This window comes from Hemicordylus capensis, chromosome 1 (assembly GCF_027244095.1).
Source record: "Hemicordylus capensis ecotype Gifberg chromosome 1, rHemCap1.1.pri, whole genome shotgun sequence".
NCBI lineage: Eukaryota > Metazoa > Chordata > Lepidosauria > Squamata > Cordylidae > Hemicordylus > Hemicordylus capensis.
In genome coordinates, this window is record NC_069657.1 from 456,395,991 (window position 1) to 456,421,470 (window position 25,480).

At 50.9% G+C, this 25,480-nt stretch overlaps 1 protein-coding gene across 1 annotated transcript in view; it reads right to left on the reverse strand.

Moving 5' to 3' along the window:
* Positions 1 to 5,211: 5,211 nt before the first annotated feature.
* Positions 5,212 to 25,480, reverse strand: part of KCNK3 (potassium two pore domain channel subfamily K member 3) — a 97,092-nt gene continuing 76,823 nt past the window's right edge. The window contains exon 2 of the mRNA XM_053250020.1: positions 5,212 to 6,598. Within this exon, the coding sequence (XP_053105995.1) occupies positions 5,691 to 6,598 (908 nt within the window). The 3' untranslated portion in view covers positions 5,212 to 5,690. The remainder of the gene's footprint in view (positions 6,599 to 25,480) is intronic.

A 25,480-nucleotide genomic window follows, 5' to 3' on the forward strand; every position in this document is an offset into this window, starting at 1 on the left:
ATTGTGCCATGGAACGGTGGGGTATACACCTGGACAGCAAACACAGAGATTGATGTCCAGATTGGGAAGAAGGTTGTGAAATGATGAGGTGGGGTATGACGGCAAAGCCGCCGACTGCAGCAGGGGCATCTCCAGCTCTGTTCTGGAGGGACCACCAAGGTGCTTGCCAGACTAGACCCTGCAACGGGACCAGGACGTATCTTTTCAGGTTGCCAGTTTCTGCGAGACTGCTCCCCCTGCGGTTTCCATTTTCAATGAGACTTGCCCGGACGGAGGCGTTTTGCTGCTGACGAGCAGCTAGCCTGGGAAGCGCCCAGGAGAGAACCACAGGGTTCCTTCTGGCCTCATGCTGCTATGCCCAAGGCTACTGTGCTGTTTGTCTGGGCTCCCTTGCAGTGACTTCCATTGGCCAGATGTGGCTGGTGGTTCCCCAGACTGGGAAACAGGCGGAGCCTAACGCTGAGTCAAAGATGCTTTCGTCTTTTTCATCCCCAGAGATGTATATATCAATCCATTTCATTTCATTTCAGCACCAACAGGTACAGAAAGGGGGACTGCACCAGAAGTGGGTGGTGCTGTGAAGAGGAGCAGGAATGCTGAGAGAGCTCTCCCCGAGGTAGAAAAGCACAGGGCTGGCTCCCTCCCCTGCAATCACAGCAGCAAAAGCATCTGCCTACAGGATCTGTCCTTGGGTCCCGCAGACCAGCTCAACCCGGTGAGCCCACCAGCTACCTGTTGTATAAAAGGTAAAGTGTGCCGTCAAGTCAATTCCGACTCCTGGCGCCCACAGAGCCCTGTGGCTGTAAAAGAAAAGCTCTCCATGGATGTGACTATGCCCCTTTCAAAGCCATCTAGACCAGTGGCAATCACCACATCTTGTGGCAGGGAATTCCATAGACTAATTACAGCTTGTGTGAAGAAGCAGTTTCACCTTTCTGAACACATTTAAATACATTGGAAGGGAAGACCTGAACAAATGTAATGTGTGAAAAGGTCACGAAAATCAGCTTTGAGGTGGCCAGCAAACAAACCCTTCACCCATGAGGAGAGAGAAGAAAACCACGGTGGCCAGGCATGGGATAAACGTGGGCTTCTCAACCTTGGTTCCCCAGATGTTGATGGACTACAGCCACAACAGCACCTGAGGAACCAAGGTTGGGAAGCCCTTGGATGAACCATGCGGTGTTCAACACACGGGGCTGGCTTCTCACTCAGGAGGCATGAGGAGGAGGCCAAAAGGCCAAAGGCACAAGGCCAGTTCCTCACACCAGAGGTGCTTTAACTGCAGTAAGCACAGGCCTTTCTTTGAGGAAGGATTCCATGGGCCCAGGGTTGCTCAAGCTTGGTCCCCCAGAAATTGTTGGACTATAACTCCCATCATCCCCACTGTCGGCCTTTGGCCATTGTGGCTGAGGAGGATGGAACTGTAGTCCAACACCACCATCTGAGGAAGCATGGGTGAGAGCCGCTGGCTAGCCTCAGCCTTGAGCTCTCAAAGGATGCTTCTAGTGCTAGCCACCCAGGGAGCAAGGAAGAGCCATTTGGCACACTTCCTCTGGCTAGGAGGAAGAGGAGGAGGAGGAGGCGGCCCAGGCACGCGTGGGCCCTGGCTCTGAGCTGTCCTTGGAGGAATTAAGCCCTGGCTAAGCTGTACTAAGAGTCGACACGGACTTGACGGCACTTAAGCAAGCAAGCAAGCAAGCAAGCAAGCAAGCTGCAGAGATTACTCCCCCCGCTTACTTACAGGTAGCAAATATGCAGCAGCAGCAGCAGCGGCGGCAACACTCCTCCCCGCCCCCGCCCCCCACCACTCCGCAGTCCATGAGGATTGCTTGCTGACTGGGAGGGGGCTGATGGGCAGCAGAGAGAACCCAGCCGCGGCCCTCTGAAAGAGCAAGATGCTTGTTTCATGCTTCCTGGCACAATTGCGCTCCCAAAGAGACCTGGACACTCAGCTCTGCAAAGATGGATGGAGCAGGGCTGTGGCTTTCGCGCATGCCTTCCCCTGCCCCTTGCCTTGCCTGGCCAGGAGCTCTGGCCCAGTTTGCCTCCTCCTCCACCACCACCACCACCACCTCCTCCTCCTCCTCCTCTCTGCTGTGCCACTCCAGAAGCACCTCCGTGGCCCAGGGAGGGGCATGCTGGAGACCCTGCCTCCAGCCCAGCCAGCCTTGGGTGGCGTCTCCTTTGCCTACGTGACGCCAGGCGGGTTGCTTCTGCCGCCGCAGCTGGGGTCACGTGGGCAGGACTAGAAAAAGCTTTCGCCTAAGACCGTCTTAGCCTGATTTGCTTGCTGATGCGTGAGCTTGTTTCAGCCAGGAAGCGCGGCTGTCCTGTCAGCCTCTCTCTCTCTTGCTCCCGCTTTGCTGGCTTTCTGCTCCCAGCCCCTCAGCCATTCTCCTCTCTGTGCCGATGTGAGGCAGAGATGGGAGAGCAACGGACGGACGGCACGGAGAAGGTCGATGTGCTGAGCTCCAGAGCAAGAGGTCATCATCAGTGGGAGGGAGGGAGGGAGGAGGTCGTCCATGGAACTTGCCCAAGGAGCAGCAAGGGAGAACCACACACGGCCACCTTCCGTTGCCCACTGGAGTCGGACCTCACTTGTCTTTCCAACTGCTGCTCACTGGCCCACCCCTTGTGCATATGACTCAGGGTTGGTTTTCAGGGTTCCTTTCTGATAAAATGGCATGTGAGGAGGGGATTCTCTGCCTGGGCTGGGTGATAGTGTCCTGGGGTCAGCTTTCTCTCTCTTTCGCATCCCACTCCCTTCTAGGGATGCGCAAAACAGTTCAGAACCAAACCCGTTTGACATCGAACCGGTTCGGTTTGACGGTTCGATATCAAGCCGAACCCACCCAACCTGGTTCGAATCAATATCGAGGCAACCCCCCTGACCTGTTCTATGTTTTTTTTAAAGTTAAAAATTACCGGTCATGCAGTGGCCAATTGGGCATGCATGGTGGCCTCTAAAATGGCTGCTGCGACAGAGAACAGCCCCGGAACGGGCCAAAGGCCACTCGAACTGGATGATTTGGGGCTGTAATGGAGGCTGGGGCGGGAGGGGGAGTCTCTGGAGACACATACCCAGATGGCTGTGGCAGCACCCCCTGGAGGGGGTAAGTTAATTTAATTTTCTTTTTAAATTCATGAACTCCCCGAATTGAACCGAAATGCGGGGTTTGAGGAGATGCAAAACTGAACTGGCCTAGTCTGGTTTGGGTCCACTTTGGACTTGAACCAAACTGGGCCAACCGGTTTTTTGCACACTCCTACTACCTTCGACAGCAACCAAATCCACCCCAAGGCTAGTTTTGGTGGGTCCAAAGCTGGTACCTTCCAATCATATGGCGTGAAGTTGCCCCAAGAGCTTAGTTGTGTCTGCTGTCTGTTCTGTTCTCTTTGAGTGCCTTTAAACAGAAAAGTGGGTCCAAGTGTCTTAAAATAAACAGAAGACATTGTCATGAGGGAAGGTATCTTTCCCTTCTGGGTCTTTGACCCAGGTTGGAGAGGCCAGTTCACACAACCATCTCAGTCTGCAATGCATTGAGTCAGGCGCTGAATCTTTTGACGTCCCTCAAATCATGAGTCACCGTGGTCTTTTAGCCCATCTTTTAAAGTTCAGCTGGCATTTGTGGAGATGCTGATGCAATCACATAGGCTACAGCTTCCGTTGTGCCCAACCACAGAACCATTAGTCGGGCACTATGGCAGTTGTAGGCCAACTTCTTCAGGAGGGTTGAAGCTGAGAAGCCGAGAGTAGGCCAAGAGGTCTTGAACCTGGGTTCCCACCGAATGGGTTCCCATCCAACCCATGTGGAAACACTGCAGAGAGCATGAAAAAGGAGAGAGGGGCTGAGAAAGGAAAGAAATAGGGGACAACCTCGAGATCCATTCAGTGGAGTGTGTGGGCATTAGGAGGGTCATGGCCCCATGTGAAGATGTCAGGAATGGACTTGCATGCAGGAAGGCGGCCAGGCAGGACGTTTGTGCACTCTGTTGTTCTGCATACACCCACCCTAAGCAATCAGGGCTGCTTTGAGCACTTTTGTACTCTGGGCTGCTTTCCTGAGTGCGGACGAAGGAAAAGTTGTCCTTAGGGAAAGGAGCACGATGGAGAAGCGATGGCTTTTGCAGAGCAGTGGCCCACTCCGAGCAGCAAAATGCACCGGACCACATCCTGAGTAAATACGGCGATTTCCATGAGCAGCCCTATGGGGCCAGAGCTGCACATGGGAGGTGCCTGGATTGAGGCTGATTCCTGCACTGCCCCACGAGGTTTTCCCTCGAACTATTCCCTGGGGTGCAAGTGTGCTCTTCTACCCAGCGCACAGTCTGCAGGCAGCCCAAGGACACGCCGAGCAGGGGCAGGGCATTGCCGTTGAGGGAGACGGGATGGCTTCCTCCTCCAGCTCCCTGCTCTGCTCAGCCGTAAAACGAATCTCCATCAGGGAGGAGCCTCCCTCCCTGCCAGCCCCCTCCCCCTGCCAACGTTTTTGGCCATGTGGACGGCCTCAGTGTTTCCCTTGCACCACTCAGGGAGTCGTCTAAAGGACGACTGCCTTTCAACAGGCCTTCCTCTCATCCATTGAGTCGGGATGTTGCTACTCACGGGCACAACTCACAACTGACCCCCTTGGCCCACACTCTGCACGCAGAAGCCGACGCCTCGCCCTCTGCCACAGGGGCCCGTGAGAGGCCTCCACAGCTGGGATTTCCATTGGGCATCGCAGGAGTGGCTGGTCTGAACGAGATGGCAGGAGGGGGGAGGCAAAGGAGGGACCGCTGCTGCCTCTCCCTCCCGGAGTGCCATGGGCTCCGCTCTCCCCCTCATCCCACCCGGCCCCAGAAGCATTAAGGAGAGCCACACTGGTCGTTCCTCAGCCTGATGAGTGGGGCAGTCTGCGGACAGTGCAGCCTGGGAAAGGGAGGGGCCTGTGGAGGCTGGGAAGGAGAGGCAGCTGTGCCTCCTTTGACCCGCTCCTGGCACATGACACAAAAGGGGTGGTGAAGGGAGGAGGAGGAGGAGGAAGTGCTTCATACAGGCATGTGTGGGCCCCAAAGAGTGGGGCAGTGCTGCTGTGCTCAGCCCTCCCCCCGTAGGGCTGGAGGGGAAGAACTGCTGTCTCCTCCCCCCGTCCGCAGAAGAACAAATTCACACACGCACACACACAGAGCCCCCACCCACCCCCACTCACCCCGGTGATCCTGTAAGGGTGTAGAAAGTTATTTTCAAGTTTCACATTTTGTGGAGTTGCTGCAAAATGAACATTTAAACCCTTCACCAACCAAAGGAGCATCATCTGAGACTCCTTTCCTAGGGAGAACAGGCTGCACAATGTGTGCCCCACTGGAGGAGTGACCTCTATTTCCCTCCCTCCCTGACTTACAGGGGAGCCTGGCCAAAGCTATTCCTTGCTCCACCTGTACGGAATCGGGGGGTTCCGTTCCCCAGGACATTGGCCGAGACAGCCAGCCCAGCCCTGGATCCATCTGTCGATGGGCTTTGCTCTCATTGCACATGCCCAAGACACCCAGTGCTCTTCCTCTCGTGCATCTATAGATATGCTCTGTATAAACCCTAGGTGTGGTTGCTGTCCTGTTTCTCCCCCTGCTGGGTTTCTGTGCCTGTCTCCCTTAGTTCCCTCCCTGGCTCTGAAGCCAAGGATTGTTTCCAGAAGGGCTCCTGGAGTTCACACAGAGCTCCGGCGTTTCATGAGTCCTTGGAAGGCCGAGAGGCTGTGGAGTCCTGTGGAGACAGAGCTGATGGCCGAACGTTGGGCATTGCAGAAGCATCTGTTGGACGGAGTCTCGGGGTAGTGGCCAGGCGAGGAATGGCTCTGCTCCATGCACGTGTCCGAGGTGGAAAGGTCTCTGGGGATGATCATAGGGATAGAGTACTGTAGCTTCTCCCGGCTCTTGTACCAGAGGCAGGAGCACATGGACTGGAAGTGCAGGACCTCGGCGTAGACGTTCCGGAGCCCCCCCCTGCCAGTGCCGCTCCCCCCGCCCACCACACCCCCCAGCGCAGCCGCCGTTGAGGAAGTGGTGGTGTCGGTGGTGTGCACGCTGCTGGCCTGCCCGTTGCGGGTCAGCAGGGCCCGGTGCTCAGCATCCCGCTTCTCGTCCTCAGCATTCATGGTCATGAACCGCAGCACCACCAGGTTGAGGAAGGCCCCGATGACGGTCAGCCCGGTTAAGATGTAGATGAAACTGAAGGCCACATACTGGGGCTTGTTCTGGAGGGCCTGCTCCTTCTGAAGGGCCACGTAGTCCCCAAAGCCGATGGTGGTGAGGGTGATAAAGCAGTAGTAGTAGGCCTGGAAGAAGGTCCAGTTCTCGTAGTAGGAGAATGCTGCGGCCCCGATGCAAAGGGTGCTGATGCAAGAGAAGAACCCAATGGTGACCATGTTGGCCATGGAGACTTCTGGCCGTCTCATGCCAAGGCACTTCTTGATGCGGTGGAGGAGGTACCTCACAAAAGTGTTGATCCTCTCGCCCAGGCTCTGGAACATGACCAGGGTGAGGGGTATCCCCAGCAGGGCATAGAACATACAGAAGACTTTCCCGCCATCGGTGCTAGGGGCTGCATGGCCGTACCCTGTGGAACAAAGACACAAAGCACAGGCAAGCTGGTCAATACCACTTCGGAGACGGCAGGGACCATCTTTTGCATGGGAAGGAAGAGTTTCCCCTCCTTGTCCTGGCTTCATGGGTGGTGATGGGCGCCACTTCCTCCTCATCCAAAATGGTGGCCGGAAAGAAGAGAGAGGAGTCACAGCCGGATCGGGAGCCACTCTAGCTTGCAAACTCAGTGGTGTGGCAATGTGAGCCAAGGTCCTCCTCTTCCGGTCCACGTGCTCCTGCTTCTGGTACAAGAGCCAGGAGAAAGTACAATACTCGGTCACCATGATGCCACCCACACAACCCTAGCTGCACACCTTGGGCACATACAGAGCCACACCACCGAGTTTGCAGGCTAGAGCTGCCTCCGCCTCAAGCACGGTGAGGAGCCAAGGATGGATGGCCAAGGGGGAAAGGGCTGACCAGGGCGGTGGGGGGGGGGGGAGACAGCAGGGGAGCCATGGAATCACAGTAGGGTCAACCACATGGAGTGCTGGGGGTTGAACAGGATGCTGGAGGGTTAATAGGGGCAAGGCTAGGGGAGAAGAGGAGGAAAACCGGGGAAGACAAGGGGGAGAAAATCTGGGTCATTGTGTGTGTGGTGTGGCTGTGCTAAGCACCCCAGGTATGGATCCTCCTTTCCCCATATCCAGACCCAATCAACCTCCTTCCAACCGGCCTGGTCTTCTGATCAAAGCATTGTTGGTTTGGTAGCTGGGATGTTCATGAGAGACTTGGAGGCTGAGACCCTTGTTGAATTCTGGGTTCAGACGTCCCAGGGGCCTTTCCTGCCAGGCTATTGCTCTGGGGCAGAGCCTTCTTCTGGGTTGACACTGGAGGCATTCTTCCACTCAACAAGACACAGATGAGGGCTCCTGGTCTGCTCCATCAAATAACACACACACAAAAACACACCCCTGAGCAGCTGTCAGGTGACCCAGTTAATCCTGCCTCCCAGCACCCTGCCCTCCCTCTCGGCCAGTTGCTCAGGCCCCAGGGACAGGACTGTGCTTTCTGGGCAACAGTGATCCTTCTGGGATCCTCCCCCTTCTCCCAGATGTCAACTGCACCTTTGATTGCATGCGGGAATTCCACTAGGTCTCAGCTCCTTCCCTCAGGATCAAGTCATGGCTCCTATATTGGCAGGGGATCAGTGCCACATGGGCTTCCTCTGCTGTTGAACACCGAGTGAAGAATGCACTCAGCATCCAACAGGGCAGGTCATTCATGCATGTTTTAGCCCCACACATGGCACCCACATTGGGAATCTCTAGCATATGCTCACCCCTGACTATTTTATACCCACAGGTTGCTCACAGGTTTACTGAGCCCAAAGGTTTTCTGAGAAAACACCTGAAATCTCAAAGATTGAGGCCAAACCACACACTAGGCTAAGCACCTTCCGACTTGCTCTTATTTTTTCATCTAAATAAGTAGCAGCTGTGGAGAAGGGCTGTGGATTGTGGCAGTCCAGAGATGATCTGGAGCCCTGAGAAGCAGAGCAGAGTCTGACTGAGGAGGGGAGAGAAGTCAGTCCGGAGCAGTCAGCCCCAGGCCCCAGAACCAGAGCCCCTGCACGCTGAGACTCTAGAACTGACTCTCACTGAGCCAAGCCCAAGCCCAAGAGCCCCAATGAACTGGCCTCTTCCACATCAAATATCTCAAGTTCCCCCAAGCTTGCACACCAGCCACAGGCCAGGGAGGACGTACTGATGGAGCAGCAGAAGAGTGCTAGACTCCTGGTCAGACGATCACCCAGTTAAATATCTCAGCTCTCCAGGCAGGGAGGTGGAGCCTGGGAGAGGTAGTCTGAGCCTCAGTTTACCTCCGGCATTTGCTGGAGCCAGGTACAAGGCGGGAGCTCTCCAGGGTGCTGAAACCCCAGCAGCTTTGCCTTGACTTCTCTTGTCTTGTCTTCCCTCATTAGTTCCTGATTTCTAGATGGGCAGTCACTTTATTTGTATGTTGACCTTATGAAGATATTGTACTCCAGGCAGTTTACAACAAGCTAAACAACAGATTTCTATATCAGGCAATATAGAAATACAATAATAAACAAGCAAATAAAAGCAGCTACATTATATCAATGCAAAACATACATCTGCAGATCAGGGCTGTGGTTCGGATGGGAGTTTTACTCCTTTGCCCCAACACAGTCCCGATCTTAACCAGGCCCTAGTCCCTGTGGCTATCATTTGCCCTGGAAGGGAAACTCTAATTGGTGGCAACTGAACTGTTAAACTGGTTGCATGTATATTATAACTGATAAACCCAGTTCTTCCTAGCTGGCTGAAGTCTTTCCCAGAGTCGAGGAAACTCTCTGGAATCACTCAGAAGACCCTGAAGCTCATGGATGAGGGTGGAATCAATGGCAAAGGAAATCCTTCAAGGTAGTTGATTTCAAACCTCCCATGAAAGCTACTACTATATACCCTGTTTCCCCGAAAGTAAGACCTAGCAGTAATTTCTGATGTACCGCTAATTGCCCTAGTGCATTTTTTGTAGTAAGTAGCTGTGTATGTACCAAAAAAATTGGATAGGATCTGGATCTGATCTGATCTGATTTTGAAAATATTGGAATCCAAGTCTTGGGCCCCTGGAGATGTCAGATGCCCTATCTGAGTCAGATTTCCAGTCGGAAATCCAATTTAACACTGGATTGTTCCCCATAGAGGTCAATGGGGAAATGTAAAAAAAAAATAATAATAATCAGGAAAAATAAAGGGATGGGCCTAGGACATCAACATTCAGCACAGGTGAACCACAGGATGGAAGAACCCTGTGGTACTGAATTTAAAATGAATGGGACAGTCCTGAAATTTTAATATTTTTTGGTGAGGTGTTCTTGTGCAAGAATACCTGTTTAGTTCAGGAAAGTGCTGTTCTTGCACAAGAGCACCATTCTACCATTGCCAAAATGGGGCTCTTGCACAATAACACTTCATAAAACAATAGATAGATAGATAGATAGATAGATAGATAGATAGATAGATAGATAGATAGATAGATAGATAGATAGATAGATATTTTCCATTGTGCAGCTGGAGAACCATACCCATGGGGCCACAATCAGGACATCAAACCAGACACACTTTCAAATCCCAGTCAAATGCACCACCACAGGAGGACCGGAGTCCTTCTCAAGATGATCTTGTTTCACCTCCCTTCCAGTTGGTTTACTAACAAGAGGAACCATCAGGTCATCCCATTTCTGGGTCAGCTACCTGCTCTCTGCATAAATCTGTTTACACATTTGCAGGAGATCATAAAGAGAAATGATTAACTCAACATTCAAATGCTCATTAAACATCATCCTCTAATTAATTTGACAGGCAATGGACCTGAAACAGTAGATAAACAGGATTATTTGGGTTATTTAAATACATAAATAAAAATCCACTATTTTAACCTCTTGGGGACCAGGGCTACTCACATTTATGGGGGCGGGGGATGCTGTTAAGCTGCTCAGAGCTCATGGGATAAAAATTAAATAAATGAGACAATATTGTCTCCCCCGCTTTAGTCTCCCACTCTCATGAGAGAGTGGCCTGTGGGGTGAAAGGGCACTGTGCATGTGCAGCATACATCGAGAGTACCACCTTGTGCGACTAGAGTACCATCTGGTTGCATTAGTGCCCACAGTTGGTTCTTCTCATGAGCAAGACTTAGGGAGCAAATATCCCCACTCGGGGAAGGGGCTGTCAGCCCCCCCACCCGCTTTCTGTGTAGAAAAAAATAGATCTTGGCTGCTCCAGCTTCCCTGCTTGGGTCTGCCTTTTATACTCCCCCCCGCCAGCCACTGCCCCCCTCCTGGCCCCGTGATGGGGTGCCCTGCTTGTGCTGACGCTTGGAGTGTTGCTGTTGTTTGTGAACATACATGGCTGTTGTCCCTTTCTCAGGGAGCAAAGCACTGAGTGGCCAACCTGCCATCCCATGTCCTCGCCCTAACGCTTGCCCCATGGGGGGAGCAAGGGACCGAGTGGGGATCGGGGGTGCCCCGAGTGCCTGTGCAGCTTGACAGGCTGGCCAGTCTGGGATGGGGCATGGCTGCATCTCTATAGCCTGGCAACTCCCTGGCTGCACGGCTGAGAGGAGGGTCATGGCCGGTTTTCTGAGAAGCTGCCAGTGAGAAGTGCTGAAAGCATGGAGCAGCCACACTCTCAGGTGGGTCTGTGCTGCCTCCTCTATGATTGCAGTTGGAAATGGGCGTGAAACCGCAGATATCGCTGAGACAGCAGTCAGGAGTATTGCTTTGGTGGCAAAACTGCAGTTGTCAGTGACAAAGCCAACCAAAACCAAAGTTTCCAACTGCAGTTTGGAAAGGCAAAACGGGGTTAGTTTTGAGCCCTTAACCACGGTTTTGGACATTCGGGTGTACTGCGGTTACAACCTCGACCAGCTATAACTGCAGTTATCCTGTACCTCTGAACCCGGACAGTGTGTGGAAAAGGTTAGAAAGAGCACTGGAAACATCAACAAATTACTATTATGTTGTGAGTTTTTTTAGATCCACACATTCAAAACATGGTCCAGGTTTGGATTAAATGAGGAAGTGAACTTTCTCTCCACATGCTGATTTATCTTTCTGGCCACTGTTATTAGTACTGGGTTGATTCCTTTTTGTACATGTCTGTACAATTCATCCATGCATATTTAGTTCAGATATTTCATGGTGAATTGAGAGCTATGGGATCTACCCATATTTTCCCCATATAATATTGATTGGGTATATTCTACCTCTACGTTAAAAGATATTGGGAAAGATTGGGGGGCATTATATGATATGGGCGGGTCTATGTTTTCTGGATTCTACAATGGAGACACATTCTCCTTTAAGATATAGGCATGACAAGAAAGTGAGGCATCTATAGCTTGAAATTCAAGGTAAGTAGTTTCAGGATTACTAGACTCTACTCTATGGCTTGTAGCTGCTTAATGAATAGAACCTGGTATAAAGGTAAGTATAAGTTGGGAGCAGTTATTATACTTTAACAGTAGGCAGAACAGTAGGTGAAGGATTGCTCTAAAGTAAAGTGTGTCATCAAGTTGGTGTTGACTCCTGGCACCTACAGAGTCCCGTGGTTGTCTTTGGTAGAGTACAGGAAGGGCTTCCCATTGCCTCCTCCCACGCAGTATGAAATAATGCCTTTCAGCATCTTCCTAAATCCCTGCTGCCTGATATAGGTGTTTCCACCAGCAGGGATTCGAACCGGCAACCTCTGGCTTGCTAGTCAAGTCATTTCCCCACTGCGCCATTAGGTGACTGAAGGATTTCTCTACTTGGCACTATATAGAAATAGATTATCTGTACTGATTAGTATGATAACATGAGAACCAGGGGTCATCCCATGAAATTGATTGCCAGGGAATCTAGGACCAACAAACGGAAGGACTTTTTCACACAACGCACCATCAACTTGTGGAATTCTCTGCCACAAGATATGGTGACAGCCAACAACCAGGATGGCTTTAAGAGGGGTTTGGATGACTTCCTGGAGGAGAGGTCTATCAATGGCTACTAGTTAGAGGGCTATAGGCCACCTCCAGCTTCCAAGGCAGGATGCCTCTGAGTACCAGTTGTAGGGGAGCAACAGCGGAAGAGAGGGCATGCCTTCAACTCCTGCTGTAGACTTCCAGTGGCATCTGGTGGGCCACTTGCAAAACAGGATGCTGGACTAGATGGGCTTCCTTGGGCCTGATCCAACAGGGCTCTTCTTATGAACTAGATGCCTGTACTTTTGGGAAATGCTTTGCACATACCTATAATTGAGGTTTATATCTTTGATTTATGTTAGATATATTTGGGGAGGGATTTAGTTGACTTTGGAACTACAGTTTTCATCTCTAAAGTTATTAATATTTTGTATGTGGAATCTTGGCTACATTTTGTACACTATTTTTATATTGACTTTATATGAGTTAGGCCTATTCTTGTGTTTTATATTTCTATGCATGTGTGTATTTTATAGTATGTCTTGGTGACTAGTAAGGCGTCTCCGTTTTCTGTCATTGCCACTGAAGTAGGCTGATTGATTGCTGAAATGCATATGGCTTGTGGGACACTTCTTTGGACCAGACTGCATCCAGCTAGAGCTCCACAGGAAGCTTATAAAAGTGGCTCATAATATATTCTGTATGTTCGATTAGATAAGGATTTGTACTTGAGGCTTTAGAGTCCATCTGGGCTTGCCTTCTTAGAACCTGTATAAGGTTTTGGTTTATGTACAGCTTGCCAGATGCAGAACTGCCTCCACCCCAGTCTTTTACAAGGCTGTCCATGTGTCATGCCAGTGCCCTTAGCAACTGCCAGCTCCATGGAGCGTGCCTTTGCTGAGCAATATTTGGACAAATGAATAAAATCCCCTTCTTGCTGATGTCACAGCAGCAGAGCAGCCAGGCATGTGAAAGTTTGATCTTCTGACTTTATGGACACATCATCCAGCTCCAGAGTTGCTTCATCAAACAGAAGCCCATAATTAAATTCAAACGGGGTTTTTATAGAACAAAGCCTGGGAAACTGTGGCGTATGGCACCTGTCTCAGTTTTATTAAACAAATAATGGATATTAAATGTTGGAGAAGTTGTTGTTCATGTGTGTGCACATGGAGAGGAGCTGGAGTCCCCATCGGCAGAGAGCAAGAAGCCAGGCCTGAAATCTCTTCCGCCTCCCTGCCTCAACTCCACCCGGGTGTCACTTGCCCGCTGCTCACACTCACACAACTCCCCGGTGTGTGTATGCAGGAGGGGGAAGAATGTGGGTCATGCCCATTTCTTTAAGCCTGATCATGTCCAGGGCAACCTGGAGCCAAAGGTGGCAAGCTCATGCGTACCTGTTCTTCTCTATGCACAATTATGCAAAACTAGCCAATATGCAAAACTAGCCAATTATGCAAAACTAGCCAAGAGGACCTCCAGAGGGTACCTTTGGGAGAGGATGCAGAGGGTACCTTTGGGATGCTTGTGTGTTGGGAAATGCCAGCAGGAACTAAGGAATGGTGGGACTTGTCGTTTTTAGAAGAGCATACCACATGGGCTGGCACACTTCTCAAAGCGGTCCACCCTCTTATAATTAGGGTAGGACACTTCGTTGGGGAAGGTGTGTGAGGAAAACAGTGAGGTCAGAGGGAGGGGGAAGTGATCTTCTGGGAGAGAGGAGCTGGGTCAGATGGTTGTCGTAGCAGCTCTCATAGCCAGCACTTTACTGAGGTAGAAGAAATAGCCAACTGAACCAGCTGCTCTCTCCCAGACCATCACTTCCCTTCTGGCCTTGCTGTTTCCCTCACACCGAGATGGTTTTCAGCCTCCTGGTTGGGGGTCTCCTTGTGAGTGGCCGTGGTGCAGAGCTGCAGCACAGCAGCACACGATTTTAAAAAACAGGTTTGCGGAGCACTTGCTCCGCAAACCTGGTTTAAGGGCAGGGGTAGTTTAGCGGGTTACCCACAAATTACCATCGGGTCCACAGTCGACCCTGGTGGTTCTCACGATGCGAGAAAATTGGGCTAGCCTAGGTGGTGGCAGGGGGTCTGCAGTGGTTCCCCCTCCCCCCTCTGACCTTTCCTCCTTCAAAAGGCCCTGTCCGGCTCATTGCGCACGTATGGTGGCCTCCAAAATGGCCACTACGCCAGGGAAAAGGCCTGAATGGGCCAAAAAAACCTGGGGATGATGGGAGTTGTAATCCAAGCATATCTGGGGATGCAAGCTTTGGAGCCTCCTATGCCCTAGAGAAATTGAATGGAACATATGACATCCTGGAAGTGTGCCAGCACCAATTCTGCTAGAGGAGGAAGAGGTTGGCCCTCCCAGCAATGACAGCAGGAGAGGGTGGCACAAATACACATGCGAAGAGTATTTATATACCACTTTTCAACAAAAGTTCCCATAGATATAAACCAACCAACCAACAAAATGGCTCCCTGTCCCCAAAGTGCTCACCATCTAAAAAAGAAACATAAGAGAGACCCTACCAGCAACAGCCACTGGAGGGATGCTGTGCTGGGGTTGGAGAGGGCCCCGCCATGTTCTGTGCATGAGCGCAGGAGGGCAGCAGATCAAGGGAACCACGGCACTGGGCTGAAACCACAGCTGGCGGCTCTTTTGAGGTCAGCGGTGATAGGAGTTGCACAGAAGGTTAAGCCATCTGTTCTCCAGCGGTATCATTGTGTTAAACTGGGCAGTAGCAAATATCCTGGATTATGTGCAAATTATGAGGGGCCATGCACAAGTACTATCCTGGGCCACACACTGGTGGAGAGTGCATGGAGAGAAGGGAGAGCTCCCATCCCACACTGCCCTGTGGTGGGGACCGTGGGGTCAGCCAGGAACATGCTCCAAGCACTGGCATCTTTGCAAAGGTCTTTGTCATGAAACGGGCAGGTGCGTAAGAGACTCATGCTGTCATGCCAGCCCTGACATGAGCAACCAAGCAAGGCCCCCACCAAAACACCCACGCCGCTCCTCTGAGCTGCCATCTTGGCGGGTCTAAGCCATGTAATGGCCCCGCTTTCCACTAGGGGGCTCCCAAGGAGCTGGATGGATTCCCCCAGGCTGGGCTGTCTGCTGACCCTCTTGCAACTTCCTGGGTGGATGATTAGAAATTTGCTTGTTGACTGATCTCAGCAGCGATTAAAATGAAAACCAGGGGGGGGGGTCAAATCAGCTTTAAACCTGCCCGGCAGTTACAAGGCATAATTACAGATGGTTTTAAAGCCTAAGAGGATAATATGACCTCAGAGGGAGAGAAAGAGAAAAAGCAGAAAGCGACTGGGTGGGGGTGGAGCATCTGCAGAGAAGGTGGGTGGCAGGGGTGGTGGTGGGTGGGATGGAAGGCCAAGGCAGGCTGACCTGGCGGGGAACACGGCTGCTCTCAAGAGTCACGGAGTGAGGGAGGACCTCCAGAGGGAGCCTAGGCCAGCCGGAGGGTGGGCTGATCCACAATCCACAGCCCTGGGCAGACATTCCAGCTGCTACTTATCAACGGTGTTCCAGAGCATAGCAACCACCCCCTTTTATTTGTTCTTCTTAATAGTATGGGTATCATCATCATCATTGTCGTCATAAACTGATTTAGAATGGATTCACCATGCGTGCATTTCCTTTAGGAACACGAGACCCTCCTGGAAAAGATGCTTTTCTGCTAACTGAGCCAAGAGGCACCTTTTTAAAGTGGCGATTCAGGGGGGGGGGGGAGCCACTGGCCCTCTCCACCCCCAGCACAGCATCCCTCCAGGGGCTGTTGCTGGTGTCTATCTTATGCTTCTTTTTAAAGATTGTGAGCCCTTTGGGGACAGGGAGCCATTTCATTCATTCATTCATTCATTCATTCATTCATTTCTCTATAAACCGCTTTGGGAACATTTGTTGAAAAACGGTATATAAGTATTGGTCATATTTGGCGTGAAGCTGAATAACCTCATTTCACCTTGCCTTGCTCTTCCTACTATGGAGTGGGCCCCTGCCCCTCTTAAGCAAAAGTCTGCCCTTTTTTTCCTTGGACTTACTGCCTTCCCTTCCCCTCCACAAACCAGCAGATTTTTTGTAATTTTTTCAGCTTCTCTCTGAATTCTTTCTATTGTTTCACCCAAGTAGCTCCCTCCAAATCCGTCCCAGCATTTCGGCAAAACTCAGTGGTAACCCTTATTAGATTTATTTCCGGCTTGCCCCATCTCAAGGTGGGTGGCAATTTTTAAAAGGGCAAACAATATGTTGACCCAACTTTTCAAAGAAGTCAGCCGTAATTCAGATTGCCTCTAAAGTGAATGCTGAGCATCAGAATTTGGAACATGGAGTCTTAATATGCTTGCACGGCACTTTTGCCGCACAGTCATGACACAGTCGTGTGTGTTTTTAAGGGGTAGTTTTGCCTTCCCCTTTTCAATACCGGTTTAAAAGAGGGTTTTATTCTCTTGTGCCCTGAAATGTTTCAAGTCAAACCATCTCATCCTACTGGAAGCCCATATCCTCCCACAACCCCCACACATTTTTTGAAGGGACTAAATGTGTGAATGAATAAATTACTTTGCATTGTGCCATTATTGCTGTTATGCTGTTGTTGCCATTGGGAGGTGGTGCTTGTAGTAGTAGTAGTAGTAGTAGTAGTAGTAGTAGTAGTAGCAGCAGCAGCAGCAGCAGCAGCAGCAGTAGTAATTATCAGCTTACATAGTGCTTTACAGAATAATGCAAACAGAAAAGAGAGGGGGTCCCTGCCCTAAAAAGTTTACAAACTAAATGCAGTATGTCGGGAAGACAGCAGAGTACAGGGAAAGATTGTTGGAACTGCAATTCCAGGAGAGCTGGTCTTGTGGTAGCAAGCAAGCATGTCTTGTCCCCTTAGCTAAGCAGGGTCTGCCCTGGTTGCAGATGAATGGGAGACTAGAAGTGTGAGCACTGGAAGAGATTCCCCTCTTAGGGGATGGAGCCGCTCTGGGAAGAGCACCTAGGTTCCAAGTTTCCTCCCTGGCAGCATCTCCAGGATAGGGCTGAGAGAGATTCCTGCCTGCAACCTTGGAGAAGCCGCTGCCAGTCCGTGAAGACAATACTGAGCAAGTTGGACCAAGGGTCTGACTCAGTATATGGCAGCATCCTATGTTCCTATATAATTGCATGGATTATTCTGGTTGAGAGAGTTTAGGGTTGACTTTACATTTTGCATGTAATTAACTCTTGAGGGAGGGGGAAAATTGATACATTAATCAAATTCTTGCATTCCAGTGTTGAGAGGCTTCTTCTCAGCCCTCACATATGCAGCTCAGCTTCCTATTTTCTAGCGTGTTTTGATTTAATACATTTTTGTTTTTCTATGTAAGCGGAAAAGCCAAGTCTTAGTTCCAGTTGCGGGATTTGTAGTGGAGAATTGGCAAAGGGGCTAAACCCCTCCCTCGCCACAGGTTCTTTCCTGCAAAGGTGCCTCCCAGAGTTCTTTTTTATCCTATTCCTCCCTAAACAGATCTTGAGATTGCAAATTAGTCTTGTGTGTGTCTGTGCATGCATGTGATGCAGGAAGCATCAATGGGGTGTGTGTCTGTGCATGCGCGCATTTGCCGGGCAGAATCAGCAGCAGGTGCAGGAAGACCCCAAACCTCTCCCCTGAACATGCCCCATTTGGGCACTTTCAGGTTTGAGGGTCTGCATGTGCCAGGACCGGAGAACCCAGCGTCCCGCTGCCTTAAAGAATTACGTCAAGGGCTTACTGGAAGAAGTGAGCGGACACCAGGTCTGCGTGACGTTTCACACAATCCAAATCCATCCTACTGATTTCTTCTGTGCAGCGTTCAGTTTGTGTGGGGTTCCTCGACCCTCCCTGTCCCATCCCAGCAGGCTGAGATTTGCTTCGCTGAAGCAACGGGGCAGACTCAAAGCCCCGTCATGGTCGGGGGCACACGGCAGGGAATGGCCGAGAGCCCCTCTCCGCCCCAGGCGGGACTTGGGGCCTGCCGCTGGATTGCAATTAATCTCCATCTGGCCTGGCACGGACCACATGTTAAATTATGGTAAAAGGGCTTATTCCTTATGTTTGCCCTGGATTATCTGCATCTGTGTCTAATGGAGTCTGCCGGCTCTGCGAAGCATTTCTGGAAAATCACCATCCCCAGAAAGGGGTTATTCCTGACTTAGAGATTTAGCGACACAAGCTGAGATGGCCCCTGCACTGAGGTGCCCAGATGAGGATTCCGCTGGCTACCCCTGCAGCACATCTGCCTGCATCGTTGGGAGACTTGGGCTCTGCAGCTGCCTTTCTGCAAGCCAGGCACATCTCCGAGGGGCCCAGTGTAGGGATGTGCAAAAAATTTCGGGCACAGAACAATCTGTGCCCGAAACGAGCAATTTCGGGTGATTTGGGGCCGAACCGAATCACCCCCGATGTCCTCCGATATTTTTCAGGCCCGAGCCGAATCACCCGAATTTCAGGCATGAAAAATCCGGGTGATTCGGTTCATGGTTGATTTGGGGGGATTTTTTGAAGTTTTAGTGACTTTGGGGCAGTTCGGGGGCATAGCATGGGATCTGGGCAAAAAGAGTGGGGTGGGGTGGTAGTGCCTAATGGGTGCAGGCTACCACCCCAATTTCAGGGGGATTGGGCAAAGGGCTGATTTTTGGGGAATTTCTGAAGTTTTCATGTCTTTGGGGCAGATTGGGGCAGAAAGTGAGGACTGGGGCAGAATAGTGGGGTGGGGTGGTAGTGACTAATGGGTGGAGGCTACCACCCCAATTTCAGGGGGATTGGACAAAGGGCTGATATTTTGAGAATTTTTGAAGTTTTAGTGACTTTGGGGCAGTTTGGGGGCAGAAAGTGGATCTGCCCCAAAAGAGTGGGGTGGGGTGGTAGTGCCTAATTGGTGGAGGCTACCACCCCAATTTCAGGAGGATTGGGCAGAGGGATGATTTTTTTGGAATATTTGAAGTTTGGGTGTCTTTGGGGCAGATTGGGGGCAGAAAGTGGATCTGCCCCAAAGGAGTGGGGTGGGCTGGTAGATAGTGCCTAATGGGTGGAGGCTACCACCCGTCCCCAATTTCAGAGTGATTGGGCAGAGGGGTGAATTTTGGTGAATTCTGAGGTTTGTCTTCATAAGGTAGTGTGCTAAATTGATTACTTCCTCATATTCATAGTAAGTGTGAAAAAGTGAAAGTGGGGTTATGAGAGTTGTCTAATTGAAAAAAATCTCATTTGCTATGATAGAATGAGAATTCACACCTCAGAAGTTTTTTCTGAGGTGTGAATTCTCATTCTATCATAGCAAATGAGATTTTTTTCAATTAGACAACTCTCATGACCCCACTTTCACTTTTTCACACTCTCAATTACTATGAATATGAGGAAGTAATCAATTTAGCACACTTCACCTTATGAAGACAAACCTCAGAATTCACCAAAATTCACCCCTCTGCCCAATCACTCTGAAATTGGGGACGGGTGGTAGCCTCCACCCATTAGGCACTATCTACCAGCCCAGCCCGCTCCTTTGGGGCAGATCCACTTTCTGCCCCCAATCTGCCCCAAAGACACCAAAACTTCAAATATTCCCCAAAAATCAGGCCTCTGCTCAATCCCCCTGAAATTGGGGTGGTAGCCTCCACCCATTAGGCACTACCACCCCACCCCACTCTTTTGGGGCAGATCCACTTTCTGCCCCCAAACTGCCCCAAAGTCACTAAAACTTCAAAAATTCTCAAAAAATCATCCCTTTGTCCAATCCCCCTGAAATTGGGGTGGTAGCCTACACCCATTAGGCGCTACCACCCCACCCCACTATTTTGCCCCAGTCCCCACTTTTTGCCCCAATCTGCCCCAATCTGCCCCAAAGACATGAAAACTTCAGAAATTCCCCCAAAATCAGCCCTTTGCCCAATCCCCCTGAAATTGGGGTGGTAGCCTGCACCCATTAGGCAATACCACCCCACCCCACTCTTTTTGCCCAGATCCCATGCTATGCCCCCAAACTGCCCCAAAGTCACTAAAATTTCAAAAATTTCCCAAAAATCAGCCCTTTGCCCAATTCCCCTGAAATTGGGGTGGTAGACTCCACCCATTAGGAACTACAACCCCACCCCAAAATTTTGCCCCTGGGCCCCTTTTTTACCCCCCAAATCAATTCGGATTCAGATTCAGGTTAAATCCAAATCCGAACCAAATCAAGGGTGATTCGGGTGGCCCATATTCGGGCACAAAACAGAACAGGGGTGATTCGGTTCGGGTCCCGAACTGAATCACCAAATTCCCGAATTGCACACCCCTAGCCCAGTGACTGCAGGGAAGCTGGGCCTTTTCCAGGAAAGGGAAAGTCCAGAAGCTCAGGAAGTCCCAATCCAAGGGACCAATCCAGAGGACTGGGCAGGGATTTCTGGCTCAGCCCCCAGCAGAAGCTTTGGCTTGTTAGTTAGTCTGTCCCAGGAGGGCCCTGAGGAAGCAGCGGGCTGAGAGCTGCTGGGCAGATGGAGGGGCTGCAGCCTGTGAGTCATAAGTTAGGACCAAGTCAGTTAGGGAAGTTATTTCCCTTTACTGATTGCCTGGAATCTGAGTTGCCAGGTTCAGGAAAACACCCTTTTACAATCTGTATTATGAAGAGACCATTATTCTTAATGCACATACCTTTTCCTTTTAATCTGATAATAAGAGCTTGTTGCTGAAGGGCGCTACTCTTCATTTGGGGTCTTTGGGGGCCTAGTACTGCTCAGCCCCTTCTAGGGAGGGTTTTGCCACTTGAACCCTGCCCCCACTCCGGAAGCTTAGATGGAGAGTGGCTTTCCCCACATCAAAATAAAGTGGACGGTGGCAGCCTACCGCAAATCCCTTACAGGCAGGGATTCAACCCCAGTGAATCCCGCCGCCCCACCTCTGGCTCTGGTAGGAGTCATGGCAGATTCATTTTGAAGATGTTACAAGAAGCTACAAGCCCTGCACTAGCGACCTCATGGTGGGAGGCAGACGCAAGAAGAACAGAGGAGGACCAAGAAGAGGGGACTGTCCTCAGCATACGAGTCTGCTACTCAGGACAGACTCGGAGTAGAGACTGAAGAGTAGAGAACAAGGGGGCAGCAGATGCCCCCAATGCTAAGCGCCGATCCTTAGGGAGTCTTCTCTCCCACAGGCCCTGCCTGGCTTGCCATCATTTGAGCTCTCTGCCCGCTCTCTTCTTTCACTTCTCTTCTTTCTCTGCCACCTCTGCTCTGCAATGAACCGCCTTCGAGCATTTCATTTTCCTTCTGGTCCAGTGGTCCCTCTCACAGGGATTCCCAGATGCTGTTGACTACAACTCCCATAATCCCCAAGCAAAGGCTAGTGCAGCTGGGGATGCTGGGAGTTGTAGTCAACAACATCTGGGAATCCTTGTTCGAGGGGACACTGTTCTGGCCAGTTTACTCTCCCAAGGGCTACCAAGGAGATCTTCACGGAGGTTTCTGAAACCATTGCTTTCGGGGCAGCTTTAGAACAACGTGTTTGAGGGAGCAGAGGTGTGGCTGGCAAAGGATATTATGAGGGGAGAAGGGTTTTGCCACAGGTAAGTCAATTAAGGTTGTTGGTCTATTTACCTTATGAATGAAGCTTGACTGGCATGAGAGACTACTGGCTCATTCTCACCAGTATCAATAGGGCCAGAGGAGGCCCATCCACCCTGGTCCAGGATTTCCAGGTATTTCCGCTTTCTGCTCATGTGCGGGTTAAAAACGAGGCCAACGAGGCCAGGAGTGACTGTGTGCGAGGCAGCAGCTGGGCGAGAGGGCTTTGCCTCCCACCTCACAAGAGGCCGGGCTGCAGCTGCCGGCTAAAAGGAAAAGCCCTCCGACCCAGCTGCTGCTGCTGCTGTTGCTGAGCTCACCATCCGTGTCAGCACCTCCAACCTTGTTTTTAACTCGCACACAAGCAGAAAACGAGAGGCTAGGCAGGAGGATTCCTGATTGTGTGAACCAACGTTCCTGCTGGGAGTTCTGAGTCTCCAAGTGGTCTTGTGCAAGAGCATAAGCACTGAAAAGTAACGCGCCTGCTCTTTGAGAGTGCGACGTGTGCGATTTCCCATACAAGCAATGCTCCCAAAGGGCGGACACATCGCTTTAAGCATTTGCACTCTGGCATAAGACCACCACCAGCAGTTCCTTGGGAGCCTGAAGCAGTGCAGGAGGCACAGAGCTGCCAGCGTCACGTTCATGCAGGTTGCAGGATTTGCTGGGCACCGGATCTGAACGGCCTGGATGTGGCATTCCTGGGGCCACATCTGAATGGCCTGAACTGAAGCTTCAGCTTAACGTCAAAAGTCCCCCTGCCAATCCATGAGGCCAAGGAGATGGAGGACGGAGCTGGGGAAAGAGCAACCTGCAGCCCAGACTTAGAAAGGGCCATTTTCTCCTGCGGCCAATGTGTTGATGGCATCCGAATGAGGGGCGGTGTTTCTGGGCAGCTGCAGGTGGCCCATCATCTCCCAGGCAGGCCCCTTTCTTTCTGCAGACATCCAGGGCTCAAGCCAACCCCCTCTGGCTCTTTCCTAGATTCCCTTCCTGTCCTCTCTTGAACTCGACAGAGACGGCACAGATGCAGGCAGTCGGGGGGGGGGGTAGTGGGTGAGGCCTGCCTGTTTGCATCGCCTCAGAGAAACCAGCAGGATTGTGGCTGCCCTGAGGGGGGTGGGGTTTTCCGGCTGGGGTGCTCTAGGCAAGCACAGAACCCCCCTCCGGCAACTGGCAGGATGGCAGAGGGGCCAGGGAAGGGTTGAGGAGGCAGCGGCAGCCCCCCCACCCCCGGCCCTCTGGGCAGCCTGTCCACACGAGGCCCCTTTCTCCAGGGCATCCCATCAAGTTTGCTTAAATGCAAGGAGGGAGATGGCAAAGGTTGTGCCCAGCAAGAAAGAGAGGAGGCTCTAAAAAGGACAAGAGGCCAGTTTTATTTTCAGTTCTCAGAAGGCTAGCCTCTTCCGGGTTTTGTACGTAGGCATGTTTTGGGATTGTCCGACTGTGCAAGGCTTCTGGGGGGAAGTTAATACTAGTATTAATCCAGTGATGGCTTCATCTCTCAACTTAAGAGCAGTACTGGGGTGCATCCTGGCTGACTGGGGACTAAATCCAAGTTCCAAACAATGGTTATGGAGAGGTCTACTGGTTGCCAAGCAATTAATATTGCCGCAATGGAAAACACCCCATCCCCCAAGGACTGAGGACTGGGTGCCCACAGCCTGCTTGAGTTAGCAGCACATGAAAAACTGGCCCTTATCAAGGCAAAGAAACCAGATAAATGGTCAGAACTTTGGGACAACCTCCTTGAACCCATTTGACTTACCCATATTTATTGTTGCAAAGGTGTGTTTGCCTCCTCTCCTCTCCTCTCTTTACCTCTGCTTTACTTCTCCCTCTTTCTCTTTCCCTCTATCTCTCCTTTCTGTTCTCACTTCCTCCCCCAACTGTTTCCGAAATTCCCATCCAGTGTTCCCTGTAACAGGGATTCCCAGATGTTGTTGACTACAGGTTCCATAATCCCCAAATTCAATGGCCAAAGGCAATCACAGCTGGGTATATGGGAGTTGTAGTCAACAACAGCTGGGAATCCCTGTTACAGGGAACCCTGTTCTCATCCACCTCACTAGCTCCACCACCAATGGTTATTGCCACTTGCCGCCACTCCTGGTCAGATGTGCAGAGGCCATGCACACCCAGACCCTGCTGCTCACCTGCCTTTCTTCCGGCCTCTGAGAGGGGCCAGAAAAGGCATTACCAGAGGGCAGGAAAGTGATCTGTCTCCCCATCTCTCTCGTCTGCCACTTCCCAATGTCCAGCACAACCAAGAGACAGACTCCCCAGCCCTTTAGAGGTGCCCTTTAGAGAGAGAGAGAAAATAAAGGAGTCTACCTTTACAGGCACTCGGTGCACAACACAAGAAAAACAGAATAAAATAAAAGGCAAAAGGTGTCTGAAGAGAAACCAGAGTATAAATCTTCCCCCTTTTATTTTATAAGATTTTATTACATGACCATAAAAACAAGCCAACCTGAAACCAAAACAAATCAGCAGCTTCCAGGAGCATCACGCAGGCCTGCTGAACCAGAGTGGTTTCCACAGTCCTCTGTCACCATTTTGTGAGGAGGTCAGGTGGGCCTCATGGGGGAGGGAGTTCCACAGCCTGAGTGGGACCACAGAGGAGGCTGTGTTCTGGGTCCCAACCACCTTACCCTCACTGTTGATGGAACACAGTGGAACCTGCAGCCATGGCCCCCCATTCAACCTGGATGAGACCCCAAATGAAAGGAAAGATGGAGTGCAGGACCTCAAACCACAGCCCTACCTGGAGGACCCAGGACCCTCGGGGACCCCAAGGACCCCGCACACAAGACACTGCCTAGCCCTTATTTGTAAGGCCAGCAGACTTAATTTCAGAAGGATCTACAAATGAAACAGAGGCCTCATAGCCCTGGCAGTGCCAGAGATGAAGCCCCTTAAGATTATCCAAGCCTTGCTCATGTGGGGGAGTTCCCTTCCTTCAACCCTGGGCTACACTGAACTAGGGTTGCACATTTTGTATTTTTTCTGTTTCAATTTGTACCATATCCGAATCAAACCCATTTTGTATTTTGTCCAAAATTAAGCCTTCCGAATCACCTGTTTTGTTTTGTATCCAAATTAATCCAAATCTGAATCCGAATTAATTCAGATTTAAAAATGGGTCATGTGGTCAAAAGAGTGGGTGGGGGTTATAGTGTCCAATGAGTGGAAGCGACCACAAAAATTTCAAAGGAATTGGGCAAACTGCTGATTTTTGGTGAATTTTTGAAATTTGCCCGTCTTTCAGATTTCCCCCATAGGGTATGATGGAGGTTTCAGGAAAAGTATAGCTTCACGTGGGGCGGGGGGAGAAGGGGTGGCCCAGAGTGGAGTGTGGTTGGTAGTAGTGCCCAGTTGGTACAAGGAAGATACCAAAAAATTTTCAGAGGAATTTGGCCAAAGGCTGATTTTTAAAGAATTAATGAAGTTAGCACCTTTCAGATTTTCCTCGTAGGGTATAATGGAGGTTTCTGCAGTCCCATAACTCCACTTGAGGGGCACTGGGGTGGCCCAGAGCAAGTGGTGGTGTAGTGCACATAGGATGCCAACCACCCACATGGGTTGCCAACCCATAAAGTACAGGGTTTTGTTGTTCTAGAAGTGTTCTGAGAGTAGATTCTCTAGTAGCATATGAGAGTGAATTCATGGTTTTTCATTAAAAATCTCATTTGCTACCAGAGAATCTAAATTCAACTCCTCAGCAACAACAAAGCCCAGTACCCCAATGGGTTAGAAATCCAGGGGGGTGGTTGGCACCCTCTGTGAACTACACCACGACTTGCTTCGGGCCATCCCAGTGCCCCCCAGGTGGAGTTATGGGGCTGCTGAAACCTCCATTATTCCC